At 42.1% G+C, this 23,012-nt stretch overlaps 1 protein-coding gene across 3 annotated transcripts in view; it reads left to right on the forward strand.

The window, feature by feature from the left end:
* LOC112559906 overlaps positions 1-23,012 on the forward strand; it is a 134,972-nt gene that overhangs the window by 52,890 nt on the left and 59,070 nt on the right. The window contains exon 1 of one of the 3 annotated variants that reach the window (XM_025231390.1): positions 21,167-22,965. The exons of the other annotated variants lie outside the window; for them this stretch is intronic. Coding sequence (XP_025087175.1) covers positions 22,636-22,965 — 330 coding nt within the window. The 5' untranslated portion in view covers positions 21,167-22,635. Of the gene's footprint in view, positions 1-21,166; positions 22,966-23,012 lie in introns of those variants that run through there. 3 annotated transcript variants of the gene reach the window in all.

Consider the following 23,012-nt stretch of genomic DNA (forward strand, 5'->3'; position numbering starts at 1 on the left):
GTTGTTATATGAATCTCGGACTATTTTCTCTCTCTGAGGCGTAGGGTGATCTTTAAGTGAAGAGATGAAAACGGTTACTTCTTACGATGTCTGCCTGTAGTTCACAGTTTGCTGGGTGTTTTCACCTGCAACACCTGGCAGTTGGAACTAGGACACGTGTTTCTGAAGTGACGTGTTTGTTCCTGTGACGTGTCAACGCGCGATTGGTTCCTGTTCTTGCCACCCGCCGGTCTGTAAGGGGAGTGGCTCACTGGTGCACGCCTCCTGCCCTCGAGACGCCGAACTAAGGTGTGCCCTCTCCTCACCTGGCAATCACGGACAGTCACGCACTGGGGAGGCAACACGCCCCTGCCTCGCTTCTCATCACAGGTGACACCAAGACGAAGTTTTCCAGACGGCTCTAGAAGATGTGATGTGACAGTTTTCAGGGGCTGAGGTGGCAGGCGGCAACAGTGGGGCACTCAACGGTGAGAGGACTGTTTTTGTTTCACTCATCTCGAACACACTAACGAACGACATTGTTGTACATGTAGCTAAAGTTGTTTAGTATGTTGGAAGGTGTGCTGGACTTGTTTGATATGTTATAATCAGGGTTGTGGCTGTTTGTTATGGTATACATAAGGGCCAGGATTGCATGGTATAAGTAGGCATGTGGATCTGGGTGTTTGGTAAAGTATTCATACGGGCCTGGGTTTGGTATGCAATACATGTGGACCTGTGTTGTTGTATGGTATACCGTGGACTGTGGTTGTCTGGAATATTACACAATATCTCTTATTCTCCACTTTCTATTCTTTCTTTTTGTCCTATTCCTTCTTCTCATTTACTTATCCTTCTTTTCTTCTTTGTATCTTCCTATACAGTGTTTTAGTTAAGGGGTTTCGGTTGAGATGACTCTCGCCATGTTCTACACCTGTGTTTGTCCCCGTATTCTCCTCAAATGATTGTCTGCTAGCCCATCTGTCTTTCTGTGTTCTTTCAGATGGGTCGGAAGGGGGGAGGATGTTTTCGCCAACTTGCAGCCCTCCTCCCCACTGCCTAACTTAGATAACTTGCTCTGGGAGCAGAGGCAGTGGCACGGGATGGTTGGCTATAAAATGATGTGCGTGTCTGTCACGTGTTTCTCTCCCCCTCTTCATCAGTTGGCCCTTAACATTGATCTGGTTTGCCACAGCTTAACTAGCCATGCAGCGTGTTCATCAGGCGTGCTTACATCATCATGGTTCGCGACAGCAGCACGACATGCTTCCGCTGCTGCTGTGTTCTTTCATGCAGTTGGCTAGCCAAGTCTTCGGAAGTTGCCATATTTAATGTCAAAGATCAACGATGCATCACTATGGTTCCTCTACTTTCCCCACTCCGTTTCCCCCCGAGCCGAGGTCTGCATGTGTGAATATGACTGTTGACACAAAGTGACTGCGACTGTAATTACTCGTTTATTGTGGATGTAATAACTCACGCGCTGTTAGCTTTGTTTGGTCTGACCTACCACCAGAAGGCTTTGCTCCTTTGTTTTATTCGTTATGACCTAGACCCTAATTGGGGCTGTTGTTACTTCTCCATCAAGGCTATCACATGACTCACACATTCACACATTTCCTTTCTCCTTTCCGTCATCCGTGCCTTAATTTTCTGCCGCACAAAATTAGCTCCACAAGTGCACGCAGTCACGTGTGCATAACAGTCGTTATCAAACCGATTACGGTTGTCCTCGAGTCTTCTCTCCTTTTTTTTCTTTAAACACTCACATGGACGAAACGTGATTTCGTGTGCGCCTCGCGATCGACCTTCAGTCCGTCAACATCACCATCGAGCACAAGTAACTGGTGTCTCATTTGGCAAGAGAGTCAGGCATGAGAAAACAAAAAACAGGGTGTGCTCGAGATGACTTACTTCCCTTGCGCAAGAAGCCTTGCGTCCGATAGGGTGGCGCTGATCCAACATCGATATGACTACAAGGCAGAGTCGCTTCGCCCTACCAACTTGTAAATCGAAGTCTGTCTTAAACGATTTCTTTTTTTTTCACTGGATAGCTCCCTCCGACCCCCACTCGGTGTTGTGTTGGGCCACAGAAATAACAGGTCTGCAATGGGCAGTCCAGAAATACTCGCTAGAGGTCAGTTTTTACATAAATCAATGACCTTTTCACGTTCGCCCAAAATTTCTTTTTTTTTCTGTCCCGCGCAGAGAATATGAAATACAGTTTTGTCAACAACCTTCAAACAGTTGTTTGAATAAATCATCCACCACTGTTTGGTTCCCTGAAAGGCATTTACGCAACTGTTCTAAGAAAAGAACGGTAAACAGACGCCAGAGAACATTGATTCTGATTAGAGAAAAAGGCCAACTTAATAGGCTGTTGATTATTTTTTTATTTCATCTCCTCAAGATACATTTCTTCGCCGACATTGTTAACTGTGAGTTGAGATATGCCGTAAGTGTGTAAAACAAACTTGGAATTCTTGTCACAATCTTGCATCAAATGATGCAGTGACATTTAACTTCTGCTTAAGAAGGAGAACAACACATCTGCACCACCAGCTTCAAAGATCAGTTCGCTGCTCTGTCGTCAATGTAAAGTCCGTTGACCTTTCCCAAAGGCTAAGACACTCTAGAAACACCCGTGAAAAGGCCACAAAAGTCTCTCGATATTATCTCGATTCATCGCACTTCTCTGGCTCTAAAATACCTCAGAGCTATTTACAGAATGTGAGGGAATGAAGACCACCCTCCTTCTGAAGACCACCTTCCTTTTCCACAACTCGAAACATAAGCCAAGTACTTTCCGGTTAAAGTTCTTAAAGTCTTAGTATTCTTCTTTACCTGCATTTTTGCTTCTGTAAAACAATTTCTAAAAGATGAGTCCTACAAAAGTAGAATGAGAAAAAAATCAGCATTGAAAATGAAAGAACACATAATAACTACACGTTATATGAAATAAATGATATAAAAGAAGAGTGAAAGGTAAATTCTGACAGAAAAACACTCATCACCATGTTACTGGACGCTATTTACACTTAAGGCTCCATAGGTCAATGGTAATGTCCCTGGACGCTATTTACTGCAAAATAAAAATGACGGAAAAGGATTTAAACAAAAAGAATAAAATTACCTTAAGTTGCACAAATAAGGAAATTAAGAGAATGTCATCAGTGGCTTGTCTCCAGAGGATAACGAGGTGAGTAACAACTAAGACTTGGTGTAAACGACCATGCAAGCAAATGAAAGAATTGCAAACTGCGAAGCTCGAACTCTTAGGTTTAAGAAATGAAAATGGCAGTATGAAAGCTTTTTCACATATTTCAGGAAATCTTTGTTAGAACATTGATAGAACGATGATTGTGCTTTGTGGGGTACATTCCTCAGTCTCAGACGCCGGGCTTCAGCTCTGTGCATACGACGCTTAAAGACAGAAATAAAAAACAAAACAAAACAAAACAAAACAAAGAAAGAAAACAAAGAAAACAAAACAAAAGAACAAAGAAAGAAAAAAATCTCAAACAATCAAAGAAGCAGACTAACAGACATAACAGACATAACAAAACCAAAAGCAAGAAAACAAAAATAAAACGTCAACAAACTCCGAACACACAAAATGTCCACAGAGCGTGTTAAACAAGACAGACGAGCTTCTAAAATTGAAAAAAAAGTCTTCCGAATCGTGTTTGCTTTAGAACATTTACATTTAGAGTGCATCCATCAATCTCCAGCTTCCGGTTGACTTGCTTGAACACGATATAAATAACACACCAGCGGCTAAATCCGAATGACTGGGTGCTGACGTTTCCCCGTTGCTGAATATCCGGGTGGATGCATTTTTTTTCCTTTTAGAACGAAAAAAACCATAAAGTGAGAGTGATAGCCCTGACAATTTAATGCCATTAACCCTTGACACTCCGTGGACATTAATTGCGATATCATCTGCCGAGCCAGCCAACCAGCGAGCTCCGCGCCTTTTTCCCTTTTGTAGAGTTTTTCTCTAAGCCATCAACGATGGCTACTATATTCGAGCAACAAAGGTTTTGTGAAGGAGGAATAAAAAAAAAAAAAAAAAAAAAATCAATCACCTAACGTCGATCATCTGCAGAAAATACCAGTGAGATTAAAAACAGATGCGTAAAAGAAAATCAGCCGGTCCTGTAAACACGTGCTACATGCACAGAAATAAGCCTCGTGCCGGAACGAGATCCGAATTCAAGACATTAGATCTTTATTATGTTAGTGGCATGCGCCATGACCATTTCTTTGCACAGAGTAGGGTGCGTAGGTATGCACACGCAAAAACTCATTCCATCGACTCTTGTTAGGAAATGTACCCGGAATAACAACCGGACCATGCACCCGGATATTCACCCGCTAATTTAACTCCCCCTCCCTTTATTCCATAGCATGAAACAAGCAGACAAACATTCATGCTCACACGCATGTGCACTCCCTCAACACGCACGCGCTCGCACGCACGCAACCTTGCATGAAAGCAAGTCACGTGACTCAGCGCTGGCGTCCACGTTAAACCCATCGTCACCTCGACACGACACTTAGATAACAAAAGCTTTCAGAAGTCATGCACACCTCGCAGTGCTTGTATTTTTTCATACCTGGCATTTTGCATTTGATAACAACCGTGTGTCGACCAGACTGTCAAGCACAACACACACACAACATCATCACAAGTCGCATCTCGCCAACAACAACTCATGCATGCCAAGCGGGACATGCTTGCCGTCCACTCCACGCCAAGACTTCAGGTGACAGCACTGGCTACACGAGCGACAGCTCTGCAAACAATGAAATGATTCTCCAGGGATATGTACCCTGGGGTCAGGCCGGTCTGCAAGGAAGGGAAACTGCGGGAGAAACAAATTGCTGGCCCACTGGAGGCGAAGCCTGGACGTAAAGGCCAACGTTTCCCCAATCGTGATCACGTGATCCTATTTGGATTTTTCTTCGCTTTCTTTGTTTAATTGATATTTGAGGTCACTGAATGCTCCACGGTGGGAAAAAAAGAAGATTAGCCCCATAAACATGGCAACAAAAGCTGACGTTTGCTCTTCACGCTATAAATGTTTTATTTGAGCGCAGGGCGCAAACAAATGCGCTGTTGGCGATTCTTTGTGCAACTAGTCTGTATTTACACAGTTTGTTCGACATCATTGGCTACAGATCGGATTGTTGCTACACAGAAAGACTTAGGCCAAGGGGCGAGGGAAATAGCCAAAGCCCTCTAGGTAAAGTCTGCTCTTGTACACCTCACCCACCATCACCCACATAAATACATAAACCCAGCTTTTCTCTCGGGCATTTTAACCAGTCTTCCGATGCCACTAAAGTAGTAGCCTACTTTGTACAATCTGCTTTCAATTCCACTTCTCTTTACTTGTTTATCCTCAGGTTCTTTAAAATGAAACGTTTAAAGAAAGTTTATACTCGAAGATCTTTTTATTTATCAGTTTTGTTCACGTGCAGTTTTTATCTACAACTGTGTGGTTATATTGCTTTCTTAGTTCAGGTTCAAAGTTCACGCAGAAAGCAAAACGTCAGAACACCAAATCAGACTATACTTTATGAATGTATGACCCAACCCTGACCTGAGCTCCTGTGCACGAGAAGAGTTAAAAAAGCGGAATGTCAGATTGGATCCAGTTTGTAGGAAACATTTCAAAGCACGCCTGGAGCGATTTATTCGTATTCCTTTCAGTTTGTGGTGAAAAATTGCATTTTTTTAGTGATAGTCGTAGGCTTATTAAGAAATGCAATCAAAAACTTTTTTATCTAGAGGTGAATTTGTCTTCTGATATAACGATGAAGGGAAGCAGGGAAAGTCGATGGCGAGAAGCCGGTCCCTACCACTGCGCTACCGAGCACCCCTGTATAACGATAAACAAAGTTTTCATTACGAAGACAGCGATGTGACTCACAGGAGTGTCGCCTTCATCTTTCACCCATCCACACCAACTCTTTCTCCTTTCCTTATTCTCCCAGCTGCTGTTCTTGGTGATAAAAACGATGTTTATCGCGATGACACAGTGCTATACAATATACATGATCAAATAGCTGTTTTATTTATTTTTAATATTTGCAGATTGTCTATGTGGGTTTATCGAATTATCTTTTGCTGGAACTTTCTAACTGATGTCATAGATCATGAGGCTCAGACACATAGACCGGGACGCAAACGTAGAGAAAGCGGATTTGACTCGGCGGAAGACGTACTTTGCTGACCTTTAACCTGTTACCCGCGTGTATAGGAAAACGGAATGTATATGCTTGATATTCAGCCCTTCCCTTGTTTCTGAAGCTAAAAATGACTATAACTTTCATGTTAACCGATGGTTTTTAGGAAAAATGCTAACCAGCTTAAAAATAGTAAGACCCACTAATTTCTTAGTGTGTTCATTAGTGTGTTGGTCGCTGTGATATTTTATGAGGCTTATGGATGGCAGAGAGAGAGAGGATCGAATACGATATTCTTTAATGACTCCTTGTGGCCCAATGTCATAAAACACGATAATACACAAGGCAGCATGCTCACCACTAGATTTTCAACCATTAGTTGAATACAGAGATACAGCGTTTGATCGTGTATATACGTAGATACAACAGAGATACGCATCATGTCATTCGACACCATGCTATTATATATATACACGCACACAGGTAAAAACACTAATATTAATCAAATAATTACTCTCCATACATCATGTTATCAACTTACATAAACTAATATATCAAAATATTATGAAATACGGTATCCCTAAATATGTAAAGGACTTCGGTCAATGTTTCTGTAGCTTTTGCTTATTTCTAAAGTTTTGTAAAAAAAAGTGAAGGAATGCCTAACTACCATTCTGGTATTAGACTTAAACATGAAATGTTTAGAGAGAAGTGTTTACAAAGATTCCTATATTTTTTTCTGGAAAGTGTTTTTAAATATGTGTGTGTGTGGAGGTATTAGGTCACATGATTGTTGGATGTAATTTCTTGTTACTGTCGTGCTTTGCTTCAGGGCTTGAGAGAAGTGCTTAACTTACATTCATATGGGGTTGACATGGAAGTGTGCGCATATTGTGTTGTATGACTTGTTTTTGACTGTGCCTTGTGCGTTTGTGGTTGTATTTTTCCTACGATGTTAAATATTGTATATTTATTTGTATCTGTTTGGTGTATTTAAGTATTATGAAATAAAATCATCCAAAAAAAAAAAAAAAAGATTCCTATATTTTGAGTACACAAGAAGTGCTGTTCAGTGTAAGCTGTATGAGGACCAAAGGTGCAATTCATCCAATCTGTAATTCTTCTTTTCAAGACAGCGCTATAGATGTGGCTACAGACAGTAGATAAATACTTCAGTGGTTGTCTGGTTGACTAGGAACTTTTTTTTGTAAGGGTTGTTATCTTTTCAATCCATTGGTCAGGAAAAAATCCCTTTTCAAAAAGGCAGTTAAAATATGTGGTGGGAAAAGGCAGAAAATAATCTGAGGCCTATTTGTAGAATTCTTTTAGATATCACCTAAGAATTTTTCTCACAAAGAAATTTTCCGCCACATTAGAGAAAGCGACAGTCTGATATTTCATTTGGCTTATGGATTACAAACGAAGAGAGAGAGAGAAAGTGAGAGAAAAAGAGAAATAAAATGCTATGATGTGACCCACAGCACGAGCTGTCTTGTGTTTGAATGTCTGCTCGCGTGTCTATGCACTGGGCACCTGCTGGACTAGAGGTTGTCCTCTCTCTATCCGCCAGATAGCACGAGATGGCGAGTCAGACTAACAAGCAGCATCCAGATGATGATTTATGCATTCCTTGCTCAAGGCAGCAAATGAGCAGTTAGTGGAGCTCGCGGTCTATAAATCATAATAGTTTAGGGCAGAGTCGATCTCAGGCGGACATTACAGCAGCATGAGAACCTGAGCAAAGGGTAGAGAGGAGCTTTTATGGCAGGGATACCCTAATCCTCCCCAAATTCATGCTTCAATATAATTAATGCATTTAATTACAACTGAATTGCAAATCAGTGGAACATATGCACATTCACACACGCGTGTGCGCGCGTACCCACCGGTAAACAGCCGACAAGCAGCTTTCAAACATACGACAAACAGGGAAAGGGGTGGGATTGGTGTTTTACACTGAGACAGCAACTAAGGTATGTCATTGCAAGGCAACCAGACCTGTAAACAGATGCCACATGCAGAGAAAGAACAGAATGCCCGAGACGAGAGTTGAACCCAGGACAGACAACCTCCAGTCTGTTGGTGACAGACGCTAACTGTTGTGCCACCGAAAAAGCAGTTGACAAAAAAGCAACTATAATTGTCAATAAACAATAAACAATAACTTGTCAATAAACATACCACAAACAGAGTACAGATTACAAACATACGAACACCTTCGCCCCTCACCACAAAAAAGTCAACAAACGGTCGACAAACATTCAACAAGCAGCTGGAAAACAGTCAATAAACAGTCGCCAAAGAAAGGAAAAACGGATGAAAAACAAGCAACAAACTGTCAGAAAACAACCAGTAAACATCCGAAAAAATGAACACATACAGCAGAAAACACAACAAAAACAGCCAAGCTCTGTTCAAACCCACTTCCAGTCTTCCATATCATCGTGTGGGTTTAGCAAGTAAACATAATAACAACGACTAGCAACGTTTTGTTTTGGACAACAACAAAGAACGTAGCTTGTAAACAATTACTGGGCTATTAGGGCAGCCATGATCTTTTCTGGAAAGAGGTCAAAAAGGCTGAGAAGGGAAAATATCCTTGGACATAATTACAAGGTAGTTGGAGTAGTTGGAGGGAAGGGGACTGCGGGATAATTTGGCTTGTCCTTGGGATTATGGGATGTCACAGGTTTGATCCTGTTCTTCGCATGAAAATATTCCTAGCTTCTTGATTTTCGAGAACGGAGATGCTGTCTACTTAGGTTTGGGGAACTGCAATTATCGCACGAGAGCTTAGCATAGTTATTTGGGGACAAGAGTGCATCTATGAGACCTTTAAGAAACGACTTCCATAAGAAATGATTTCCACTTCCATCTTTTTCTGTCTTGCTGTTTTAACTCCGATTCTTCTTTGATCTTCTCGTATGAAAGGCAGGTCTGCTAATTACAGGCGAATTATAGGTATCGAGCCAAGATTTATGAATTACTTTAAATAATTATTTTGCCGTACCCCAAGGTGAGTTTGAATTGTATCTTGCTTGTCATTTGATTATCACTGACTTTAATTAGGAGGGAGATGCCATTACAACTTAACACTTTTAAAAAAGAAAATACAAACACACTCAGACACAGGCTCGCGTGCACACAATCACTGATGAGGGTTGCCGAAGAAAGGCCATACAAAAAGTCCAGGCGGAGGTCCAGGGTGTGTGTTGGCCTGCTCCAACAACGCCGGGGACATTGTCAAAAACGATTTATTCTGCGCAGTTTCCACGATCACCTTCCCTGTCGGAGGGTTTGATTTTATTTTCCTCTCACTAGGTTCCGGGTACAGCAGGCAGATGGTAGGAGACTTGGCTAAACGAGTTAATCACGGTCAGACACTGTCGAGGTGGTCATGATGGGCTCGCTAAAAGCGGCAACAGTCACCAGGGATGCTTCCTTGACCTACTCTCAGTGTTTATACGGGTGTTCTTTGTTTTTTTTTTGATACCTTGAAAGTTGTATTGCGTCCTTTCTCTTCCTTCAGTGTTAGAAGATAGGATTCAATGGGTCTTTGAGGAATGATAACAAAACAACAAAATACAGAGGCGAATGTGGGGAGAAAAAAAAAAGTTCTGAAGATGGCGGATATCTACGACTTTCTCTTTGCCCCTCACGTCCGGTAGGTGTTGTAAGAAACACGCGCGTGAGGTGAACGAGAACACGATCGGAAGGCTTGCGTGAAGCAGCTCAGCGAGAAGATGGATTTTTAGGATGTGTTCAAAGTAGAATGCTTTCATCCCATGCCTGAATGCAGGCAGAATGTAATTTCTGTTCTCCACTCCCGGCACGCGAAGCTTAGGTTCACAGCAACATTACTTTCACGATTGAAAAACATGGAATTACAAAATCGCCGCTCATTAGAATACTTCATATCCAAAATGAAGCAAATGTTGGAACTAAAAACTTCTGAACGCACTCTCCGACCTTTGTTTTTGCAGATACAAGGGAGTTTGCTTATAGTAGTGGCAAATGAAGTCAATTATCGACATTTTTATTGACTCGTGGAATTCCTGAACTGTTTCTCGGGTTTAAGATGTTCCAAAACGCAAGGAATATATATATATGTGACTTTATTTTTATCGTTGTAGTGGATGTGTCAGCTGCACGAGAAAGTCGGGAACATTTGAACATCATTAAAGTTCTCGTTTGCCAGGCGCTGTACATCATGTACCCGACTGTCGGTGAAAATAAATCAGGTTTTGCAACAAACCACACAAATACAAAGCGTTGACAACGAATGTCAAGTACAACATACAGTACAGTGCGTGGGGTGATGGGGACAGTATGTCAGTGCACCCTGGGTACATGGGGGGTGGAGCATGGAAACGTGGCGTTGGGACGACTGTGTGAGTGGCATCACCAGATGAAAACATGCTACTGCGCATGTCCACACGACCGGCAGTGACGTTTCTGCAAACTGCCGTGGGGAAAATAATTTTTGTTTTTCAGTCTTCTTTCTTTTCATAAGTGTCAGGTGAATGCCATGCCCTTAGGTTTCGCGCCACGGAAAATGTATTTATCTTAGATTCATCTTCATTCTGCGCTGCTGTACTGGTTTCTTGTCGTGTCTTTTCTTTTATCCACTTTCTTAACAGTTTCCAGCCTCAGAGAATAGTTCAGCTGTGTAAATTGAGAAAGCAGATAATTTCACCCAGAAGAGCAAAAGTAAAAGGTTTCTGTTTCAGTTTAGATGACTGGCAGACGAGAAGAGAATATGACAATGAATTAGTCGGTTGAGAACACGTAGAGGACGAAACTCGAAAAATAAAACAAAGCTGATCTCGTCTAACCTTTTATGATAACTTATTTGCGTGTATTGTTAGTCAAATCATATTCTGTCACATGTGTGTGTGTGTGTGTGTGTGAAAGAAAGAAGGAGATAAAAATTAAGATAGTAAAAAACCAACCATAGAATGGTTGCGTGAGTGACAAAAAGACAGGGTGACTGGCATCTCACCAAACATTTGGAAGCATGGACTAATTAACCAGATTCTGTGCAAATGCCCAACGAGTAAAAACCAAAAATAAAGAAAAAAAACTTTGAAGGGGTGGATCCTGTCCTTGCTAAATCGCTTATTTTTAACATCCTCATCTAGTCAGACTGTTGAATGCACACGCTCACCTATCAAAAGAATTTCTAAAAGATCGAGAAAGGCACTGAAAAAAAGACATGACTGATTGATTTTTTTTTCTTTTTTCGGAGGAGAAACCTCACTATCACCACCCACCCGCTATGTCACCGTGATCTTGATTGAAGTTAATTCCCGACATTGAATGACATCTACCAGTGTCAGAACCTACCTCAAAAATAATACTGCAGCCACACGATTTCCGAGCTGGTGTCATCGTTTAGATGAAGAACGCGATGCGAGTTGGGGCAAGGACGATGTTTAACGTCAGAAGCGACATCGCTCTTGTTAGACTTGCGGTCAATTTCTCCGCTACCCGCCAATTACTGGCTTTCTCAGCATCACCCAGGGCCGGCCATCGATCTTGTGCCCTCATTTGTTTCCCCTTTTGAGGCCATTTATTTACGCTCTGCGACATGATGCATTCTCCGGAGTTCTTGATGCCAGAGTCCATACACCAGCTGTTCCGGGGCGTTTGGTCCAACGGACTTGCTTCGTTTGTTTAGCTTCAGCGACCGAGTCAACATCCTTGGCAGTCTTGCAATGTTAAGGGCTTTGAGTAGAATTTTAAAAAAAAAATACCCTTAATGAATGATAACAGATGATGGTATGCCAGGGAAAAACTTGTCGGTAAATATACTTATACATAATGACTCTTTTCTTTTACTTTGCTGTCTGGTTCGTGGAGGTAACAAAGAAACACAGTAACCAAAGAAGGGACATTTTGTAAAACGGAGAAAAATGATACATAGGAGAAAGAAGAAATAGAAAAATAAACGAAAAAAGGTCATGAATATTAAAAATTGTTAAGTAGAAAGAAACGGTGATGTTTACAAGTTCCATCTCTGCAGCAAGAGTGTGATGGAGCTTGGATGTGTTATTAGACCAGTTCGCCAAGAGGCTGTTTTAAGCTAAACTAAAGAAGAAAGATTTGCAGGATTAATTGGGAAGAACTGTCGATGATGGGAGATGTAGGAGTTGAGTTCTGGAGTCGGATTGTTGAAGACTCTGCCGTTATGAGTGATGATGACTGAGCCCGATGGCTGGATGCTACCCGATCTGTACTGCAAGAGCGAGGATAACCTTAGCAGGTCTGAAGGCACCGGTTGTGACATCAGTACAAAAGAAAAAAGGAGAGAAGAGGACAAGAAAAACGGAATGTAAAGCTGCAGTAAAAGAATGAGGTCAGCAAAGGAACGGAAAACTATTAAACACAAACAGAATAAAGAGAAGAGAGCAATGGCAGTTCAACAGACCGGAAGTGATTATTAATAATAACCGCATTGACGAACAGAGAGGTCAAACCAGCGCGCGCAGTCGCAGTCGTATTGTCGCTGGAACATTTTTGTGGGTGACATTACACTTTTCTGTCAGGTTCAGGGGTCGGAGGTCACAAGGTGACGAACTCGAGACTCGCTGGCCCGCCTTTCCTCGTGATATCAGCCAAATTGCAAGATTTTTCTTTTTTGTCGTATAAGATGCTTAAAAATGATGTTCTTAAGTGTTTCACTGTAGCAAATAATCTCGAATAAGGATTAAATCAGTATGGTGTCGAAGCTTTGTATTCTGGTCAAAGTCTTTTGTATTTGTCTTGTTTGTTTGTGGGGTACTATCTACGTAGAGAAATTGTTTTCCCTGTTGTCATGGAGATCATACACTAGAAAAGGTGCGTGGTGCGAAAATAATGGACATAGATGTTCTTGATACACTTATCTATGAGAAACAAGCCAGAGGTCGTCAGACATATGAGATCTCTAGATTTTTTTGTTTCTCTCATTTGCAATGTGGAATAGCGCTGGCGAAACAGTGGTGCGTCTGAGATTAAAAGCTCATTCCCTCATTAAACCCTAAATTACTAATATTCCAAAGATTCTTCAATTCTCCATCAAGTTTCCACCCCAAAACAAACATGGCCGCAAGCTCGCTGAGGTCACCGGTCAACGCTAAATTGTCACCATCGTGTTGACCGCCAGTCTGATGTGGCTAACAGGGTAGAAGCCCCTCATTCACCCTTACCCTCGGTGGCAGGTAATTTAGCGTGTCAGCCCCACGTTTCAGATTCCTTTACAGTCCTCACGCACTTTCTTCATAGCATCTATTACATACGTGCGAACTTTAAACATTTTTTCTTCTTCTTCTAGCCTCCTTCTCTCCTCGCCCTTCCACACCCCTCGCGCCCCTCTCAGACAGTCGTGGAGAAGCCCAACTCTAATTGGTCTCTCGCACGCACGCTGCCTGCAGGAAGTACAAGTGTCCAATGGCTCCCGGCAATCTCTAATGGCGCCAAAACTTTTTTCTGTGAATTGCTGCACGCAAACCATAAGAAACAGATGCTGTCGCCATCTTGCTCTTCCAAAAAAGTTTTTTTTTTTTAAGCAAACCCTTCGAAAGTATACCGACACCAGTATGGCAATCACATGATATAGATTTTGCTCGTACCCTTAATAGTCAAAATAGTAAAAAATTCTGTCTCTTGTTTTTGAAGGTATTTTTTCAAACCTTTATTACTATTTTGAGTTGTAAAAGGTGGAAAATGCATGTTGAATTATGTACCTTTACAAAGAGGACATGATTACAATCTGCCGCGATGAGGCATTTCAAAAAAAAAATTAAAGCCAAATCAACAAACAAATCCAGGTGGGGGTAGCAATTACAATAGCAATAATGATAACGATAACACCACCACCAATAATAATAATAATAATGATGCTGGTCTGCCGGCACTGGTGGTTGGGGTGGCTGGCATGATGGAGGGAAGAGCTGGACAGTCGCAGCGGCGGACAAGGTTCGTCACTTAGACCTGTCATAGGCGGGGATAATCAGGTTCTGTAACGAATGACCAGTCCACTCTTTTATGTTTCCAGGTCAGTTCTATTCCCCATCTCGGCATCGACCTGCTTTCCAAGGTACCATAAAAAGTGTTGTGAAGGTTGACAAGGCCAAACCATGCTCAGTTCCCATCCATTGCTGCTGTAGTTGTTGCGATCCTGATGCAAGATGTCTACCGTAGAGCTGCCATCTTTGGAAAGAATGGCTGCCAAGTACTTAACGATGTTCACCTTCTCGACCTGTACTCCGTTTATGTACATCTCTACTGTTTCCAATAACCATGAATTTGCTGTTATTAGTCCTGGTCCATATATATCCACATTCCATTTGTGGTTTGGACTGTCTGTTGGCAAGGCTTGCAGATTGCTGTTGGTGCCAGACACCAGACTGATGTCCTCTATAAAGCGTACTTTAGATATGGACCTCGCATTAATGGAAATGCAAGTATTATGGTCGGGAAGGTTTCATCGCATGATGCTATTCAAAAAGATGTTAAATCTTATCAGGGATACGCTGTACTTTGAAGGACCCCGCTGTTGACCATTTGGTTGTTGAGCATCAGTTCACTCATTGAGTTCTTCCACATCGCTTTGATGGCTTTACAAGAAGTGCTCTTCGAGGTCAGGATTTTAGCATCACATATCAAGTCCCTCGAGACACTTCTGTCAAATTCCTTGTAAAAGTAAATTAAATTGTGAAAAAAAAAATATCCAGCTATTGCTGTAAACATGATGCGACAGTTGTTGATGCCTTAATCAGAGAAAATGTGTTGACTTGTCGGGGTATCAGTCCTCCCTTCTCCCCTCACACATCTCATCAGCTCGACGACCCAAGTATGTTTTTCACTTTCTGTACAGCCCTTGGCGTTTCTTTTAAAAACAACTTTCGAAAATAGTACACACATTTTAAAGTATCTAGGTAAATAAGACCGATTAAAACATACATAGTGTTGTGACGATCATCTTTGACGACATGACAATCAAATCGTACGATGAGCAGCTATTTATGGCGACAACCTGCTCCACACACGACATGGCGTCGATTCTGGAAGCAGACAAACCTATTTTCGTCGGCCAAGGGCTGTTTCGTGTCTGTCGGAAGATTGGAGAAATTATCGTGCGTTAGTAGTAGAATGTCTTTGATTGTCGATTGTCGATTTTAGGTTCCTCTGTCCTCTTGTACGATTTCTATTTTTGACTCCATCTCTCACTCTTAGCAAAACTTGATTCTAATTTAAGCAGGAACGAAAACACATTGCCTGGTAAAAAAAATTCCGTACTAACGTATGCAATCGAAAAAAAAGGGGGAAGAGAAAGACCCTAAGGAGCAATGAGTTGTTATTGTTTAAATGTTATAGATTATTTAAAATCGTAATCTCACGAGTTGATTTCCCCACGGTGTTTATGCCGGCAGGTCAATGCAAAATGTCATCCAGAGCACGAGCGTACTTCAGAACGAGACGAGACTGGTGACGTCAGAGATGTAATTAACTCCCCCTCCGTTATAAACACACGTAAATCACAGGGAAGTGATTGCTTCAGCTTGTACCACGGAACAAATAAGATTGTGTAGTTCTCAGCCACCCACAAAAATGTACCCAATGATATCTTGACCGCCCACAAGGACGTACCCGATGCCCTCTGCAACATTACCAAGGCAATGTCTTGCACTTCCTCTGCTGCAAAGACCGAGTTTCATGATGGAGGTTGAAGTCGAAGAGTTGAAGTCAACAAACAGCCATCATGTTTCTTACGATTATGAAATGTATCGATTTGTGCGCTTTACTCAAGTGCTTTGGGTCTGAAATTGTTTATTCAGTCTTTGACTTCAAAATATTCGTTTTCTACTCTCTGGCGAGGTGCTGGGTGCAGCGGGTGTCTGCTTGCGAAGGTGGGTGAGTGGGTGGGGTGAAGGTTTACAACTGGCTGTCAACTTGAGGCAACTTAGTTTTTTTAATTCTCACTTTTCTACCATAAATTTAACCCTTTTGCATGCTTCAATGGCGCAAACCTATGCCGCTAAACTCATTTTTTTTTTTGTTATGACACGTGACAGAATCTTGCCAGGACGCAGATTAAGAAAACTCCTAATAAATACGAATGAAATCAAATGAAATAGAAATCTGTTCTGTGGATTAAAAACAAATTTCGTGACAGTTATTCTGGTAGAGTGAACACTATTCAGGGTCCTTCATGTATATCTGGTTTTCAAAACGAAAGGTTACAATTTTTTAGGGAAAGGGTCTTGGTGCAAAATTAGCCGACCATGACAGGCAGGAGAGTGAAGCCTTGTCCTGTCGGCTAAATGGACAGGCAGGACCTGGCAGAGAGCACTTTAAAGGACATCCCTCCAGTCTCTATCATGTCCAAATGACGGTAACGATTCTTAATCTTTTCCAGAAGGCCCTATCGCCTCAGTGGCCTATTCTAGGAACGGAATCTTCGTGCCTGGAGGAGACGAATGTCCTTTTAGCTGAATATAGGATGACAACTGACAATTTTTTCTGAAACACGATGTTGTGGGGACAAAGGGAGGGGGGCGCTCTTGTATTTCAGTACGGGAGTTGTAGTCGCACTTTTTGAATATACCCTCCACCAAAAAGGAGACAATGCAAACATTTATCGTTTTCAATTTTATTTCTTTGATTAAACTCTTTGATTAAATTCTTTGATTAAACTCGCTGAAAAGTAAAGTATCTCGGTAGTTTGTTTTATGTGGACCTCACACAGCAATCACCAAATTCACCAAATGTTGTCACATACTGTTTACTGTATTACTGAGGGCCTTGAGCAATGGAAACATAGAAAGTATTTTTTTAGTGCCTAAAATACTTTTAAAGCAGAACTTGAATAAATAATGATGTCCCCAAGCTAGCTTGAAAATTTATTTTTAGTCCTTTTAGTACAGCCGATATTAAGGATTTATTTTCAGAATAGTTAATTATTTTCATTTTGATTAAAGAGTTAAGTATTAAGGGTGTAGGTTTTTATACTGTCCCTACATTAACTGTGCAGCTGGCTGGGAGGTTTGATACAGATGACCGTGCGGCTGGCTGGGGAGAAGGGGAGCAAAAGAGTTAATTAGAGGCAGGGAGGAGAGAGAAAAAGTGAGCAAAAGTGAGGAAGGGAGGAGTAAAATGTATAAATTTAATTTGTTTGTTGATGAGGTAGATTTCAAGTAGATGGAGACAAGGAAGGAATTGTACGTCTATGCAGTATTAATTATTAAGAAATGCAGATTAGTGCAACACACACACACACACACAGGAACAAGGAGGGGGAGAGAGAAGGTGAAGAGATTAAGGGTTGTAAAATTACGATGAAAAAGATAGAGAATAAATTCACAAGAAAAGATGTGGTAATTAGCGGGGCGATGGGGGGGGGGGGGCAAGGGCAACTGCTTTTCTATTCAGCTCAAACTTTACATGCATACCTTATAAAAAACAAAGAAGAAAAAACAAACAAAAATACAATTGTTTTATGCCAACAAGTCTTGTAAATTGCTTCACTTTGTAAATAGATTAATCTTAAAGAGACAGACAGAAGGCTAGTTGGAAACGACAACAAAATAGAATTTCCTTTATTGGAGAGAGAAGAAAATATAATCGGGTTAAAATCAGAGGTATAATCAGATCCAAAACGAGGTTGGGGGGAGGGAAGATGAGGGGCAGAAGAACATTAACAGAACGGGGTGGGAGGGGAAGGGAAAAGAAAGAGAGAGATTACCAGCAACACACCACCACCACCAACCACCACCACCCACCACTACACCACCTAGCACCGAATTAACCCAGTACCATAGTGTCACCTCGAGGTACTGTAGAAGCCAGCAGCCAATTAGCGCTGTCCATACCATGGTAGTGCTGGCAGCATCCCACCCACAGCTCTGTCTGTGTGCACGTGAGCTCCACACTCAACGCTTGCTTGAACATGTAGACTGGCGAGCCACACATCACCACACCTCACATCCTCACCATCATGCATCTCTCTTTCCTCCCCTGCCTCGTCTCACATGGCTGCGAGTTGAATCCCGGCGACGGAGGGATTGCTGTCCGTGAGTATACCAAGTAAGTAAGAACTCGTCACCACTCTGTCTTTTGTCACACAGACCATCGGATCTTGTTGTCACGGACATTAGGGATGCCTATAGTGGAATGCTAGAGAATTAATTCGTGTTTTCCTCGCTTCATTAAACTTAACCTTGCCCTCCAGGCTTTGGAAACCTTGCCGGGTTCGGGTCTTACTGTTTCCAGTATTTCACTATTTCGTCTCACATTACCACAGGAGTAGCCAACTGTGACAAATGGCGAGCCAAGGGCACTCATTCGGTTTCTTTCCTCTTTTTAATTTCTTCTTGGTTTTTTTAGGTGTTTAGTCCTAGTTCTCGAATCGATTCTTTTGCTCCGCTAAAGTTATTTACACTCTAAAGGCCTAGAAAATAGAAACATGAGAAGATGTATTGCTGAGTAGAAGAAACAAGGGGAAAAAACCTGATCAGTTTATAAAAAGCAGAAAATCAAACAGCAAGAAAAAGCAGAAGAAAGTTGAACGAATCTTCTTCTCCTCCTTTTTTTTAAAGCAGAGTATTGCAGATATTACCGATATATTTCCTTTTTTCTGCTTGTTTTCGCACAATTCTGGGTTTATGGAACAATGCAGCCAGCAAGATGGATGTTCTTCCAGAGCTAAGCCTCTTGGTAACAGTAACACGTGCACAGCACGCGCACATGCCTTGTAACATATTTCACCCACACATCCACATTGCTTTCTCTTTTTTTTTTTTTAGATTCTTCTCCTGCTTGTCTTCTTCTAAACGATTTTTACCTTTCTGCTGATAAGGCTTTGCGCTGATTGTGATTAGAAAATTGAGATGGATGCTGCGTGACAAGATTGCAGAAATCTCGATTAACCACTCCACTCCACCCTCGTCCACACACTTCCCCACGCAGAAACCTATTGTTTGCAGATGACTTGAAGGAAACTACGAATGATAGCCTTATCAGCTGATGTGAAGGAGGCTAAAATTGAGAGTCGTATCAACGGATGCTGCCGCTTGGGTTGTCGTTTCCTGGTCGTGATTCTACGAGTTCTGGCAATGGGGTTTCACAATGAGCAATGGACAGCAGTTTCTGATTGTTAAAAAAAATTCTGATGTCTGGATGGTTAAGATATTAATTAAATGTTCTTTACTTTGTCGGGGAAGTGAAAACAAAACACGGGATTTTCGTGCTATTCGTTATCTTGCTGTAGATCATAAGCACGATTTTCAACAATGGAGAATATTTACCTCGAAATCTGACTCGCCATGCTTTGACACCCGGGGTACAAAACAGAGCATGTATTATGGTGTGCATTTTCACTTTCCACGTTTAAGCTTTTCTTCTGACATGTAATTTTTTTCGTGTTTTAAGCAAAGATTTCTGAATTGAAGATATTTAAAGCAGCTTTGATAATTTTGAGTCTGAAAAGTTAATGTCACGAAGTAGGGGGATAAATTACTCAAAATTCCTGCTTTTGAGTGCAGTTAATGAGCCCTATACAAAAATTAACAAGCTCCTTGGAATGTCATCTCAAGATGATGATTGCATCATTAAAGCCCTGAAGGAGTTCGAAGAAAAAGCATTCTTGCGTACAATTTGCATTCCAGTATTGTTTTTTTCGCTTTGTATGACTGAACTGAACTAATGAACGGAGTAAAGCAAGCAGAAGAGGCTTTAGTTTGAAGACAGTCATTTGCCTGTCGAGTGCTGATCGTCACGTGACGCGTGTATGTCACGTGATATGCAAAAGTGTGCCCGGCGCAAAGCAAACATCCAGGGTGGCTTTCCCTTGAGGGTCATAGGTCAGTCACAGTGCGCGCTCGTCCGGCGGCTTTGGGTTTTTCAAAGTCAGCGGCCATAAGACGGTGGAAGTGAAACAAAAGCACGTGACATCTGGGTATGGATGGCTAAAAATGCTGGGAGCCCAAAGTAACAAGATTGAGGGGAGGGAGGGTAAGGGATGGACTGATGTGGTGGAAAGGGTTGGGCGAATTCCTGAAGCTGGGGAGAAGTGTCAGATGCTTCCGCGACGTAAAAACGAAATTAAAATGGAAACATGACTTGGGTATATAAAAACATCAGACGGCGGAATGTATATTTTTATGTTAGTTGCTCGTGTTACAGCATTACTGTGTCATTTTGCATGTGTGCATGTATACGTGTATCCAAGGTGTCTGTGCGTGTGTGTGTGTGTGTGCGTCACATTTGATAATTGCTCTCGGTAGCTTGAGGAATGTGATTTTGGTGGTTGTTTCCTACGACATGCAAACTCTTTAGACGGAAATGACTTACAGAAATCTGTTACAAGAACCAAACCACACACACACACATATGTTCAAGATACACGCGTGCAAGATACCATTGCTTAATATATTACTTTTTAAGGAATATTTCACTGTTTCCTTGCAGTCTTATTTATAGAAAGCTGTTTTGAGTTGTTTTATTTTAGCCTTGTCCATATTACTCAGTTTTTCTGTTTTATTTTTAATTACAAGCTCAAATTTTATGCTGTGCTGACTGCGTGATAGAACTGGACACAACCTTTTCAGTTTAAAGGCTAACTCGAGTGCAACATTATTTGAAATGAATGTTTTGTTAATTTAAAGATAATTGTTCCCAAAAGATATTCCCCAGAGTTCAGAAAAAACGTCGTTCTCTCTTAGCAAGAAGCAAGATTTTAAACATTGCAGTTCCACCATGGCTTTGAAAAAATGCAAATACCTCACTTCCAGCGATATTACAAAAGTATTTTTCCTTGTTGGATAAACTCATGCTCTCATTGGCTGCGAGACGTCAGTAGCTTGACTTCCGGTCAATCCACGTGTGCTTCACTTTAAAAAAAATTACAAATTCGTCACGCATTTTAAATCAATAAAATGTCCTCGGCTTGGTTTCTTAACTTGTTAACAACTGTAAGCCTTATTTCAGAGAAATGAATGAGGTAAGCCTTTAAATAAAGTCGTTACCGGATAAGGCAGAATGGTTCGATTTCGATCTGCATTTGTGATCGTGTAATCAATTAAAATTCACTCAAGCTAGCGCCTTTTTATTCCTTATTTTATTTTTGTTTTATTTATTTCTTTTTTTGTTTTCTTTCAAGGGTAATTCAAATCTGCCCACTCGCATCGCCAACCTTGGGAAGTGAGCACCAGTGCATGCAGGCGCTTGGGCCGTTGGGAAAATGACCTTGACACTTACCTTTCCTGGGGACACTGCTCAGGTAGTGTCAGCGCAAAGCCAGAGTTCATTTCCACGTCAGGAGGGACAACCTATGTTGACAGGGAGGACAGTGAAGATCTATACGCAAAGACAGTCTCGTTCCAACTCTGGGGTTCCTCCTCTTGTGATGGACTGGCCGGTCGGCTGTCTGTCTGACGTACTTGACGTCTGTCTGTGCCGTTCGTCTGATGCAATTTTCTGTAGGTGATGCATGAATCCGCACCAATAGGTTCGTTAACTCTCAGTAGAAGGAATAGTCACAGGCTGTACAATGTAATGACTCCCACTTGGTATAGAACCAATGAAAATAGTTGTGACATAAACTGGATCACTAACGGATCCGAACCAATGAACCTAAGGAAAGACATCCGTTGTGGTTTCAACTGCAAGGACTACACAGGCTGACATTTAATTGCCCTGAACTGGACTGACCTGAAACAATTGTTGATATAAAAAGCTAAATTGTTAGTAAGAAGAACAGGGTGAACTAAATGTTAAGCATCAAACCAGTCAGTGTGTCTGTCACGCAAGAGAACACACACACACACGCACACGAGCAGCTGCAACTGTGGGCGATAACTGCCACGTTTTGCATTTGCGTTGATCGCCGACGCAGTAGGAAAAGACAACTCAGCGGGAAGCTGCCTCGTCAAACACTCCACATCGATCAACTTCCTGTCTTGGAGTAGGAAAAATAAGAACATTATCGCTAGAAGTCAACCAGAAAACCCCGCGATATTTCCAGAAACAGCACGTGGTATGCGCAACCAAGTTCATTGTGAGTGCTGTTACCTTTTAAGATCTTTCAATCGCGGTAACTTTGTTTTTGTTTTAGGTTAACTTTGGAAAAAACAGGCATTGACACTGAGAGAAAGTGCTTCGATTCCTGTTGAAGAACTGAGTTGATGTACGAGGATTGACTTGATGCAGAATCGTTTGAAATGATGACCGTGATTGATCAGCTGACTGGAGTGAGAGACTGAGCAGTTGGTTATGACACAAAGTGACGATCTGTCAGCTATCATTTCAACCAAGGTTAGTCTAGAACAGCTGGCAAGAAGCGCGACACTTGAAAGAAGAGATTAACCGAGTCTGGTGCCTGAATACAAAGTGTCCTTTGACAACGGGACGTCGCTACTGTCGTCCTTTTTTTTTCACTTGGTCCTCACAAGAACAGCAACTCTGGCTTCCCGGGCTGCTATGTTAAACCGGAAGCCGACCGCCCGGCGACAGCGGCGGCGCTCCAATGGCAGCAAGCCACGGCGATGTTCGGCGCCCACTGTGCTGGGACCACCCCGGGTGCAGCTTGACGCTGTTCCCTTCCAACGAGGACATCCCCAGCCGCATGTGCTCCACTCCACAGCCCCTCCCATCGTTGTCCCCGTGGCGCACTCGGTGGACTCTGGGGTCACGTGGCTCAAGGCCCAGAGAGCCTACGCTCAGCAGCTGGCCCCGGGTCAGAGCAGCTATCAGCTGTGGCCCGGATACGGAAACTGCTTGGACGGGGGGTCGCTGACGAGTGGAAGTCAGGTAAGGGGGTTTCTGGTGGTCTGTCTTCCTTGGAGACCTTGTGTTAC

This window comes from Pomacea canaliculata, linkage group LG3 (genome assembly GCF_003073045.1).
Source record: "Pomacea canaliculata isolate SZHN2017 linkage group LG3, ASM307304v1, whole genome shotgun sequence".
NCBI classification, from domain to species: Eukaryota; Metazoa; Mollusca; class Gastropoda; order Architaenioglossa; family Ampullariidae; genus Pomacea; species Pomacea canaliculata.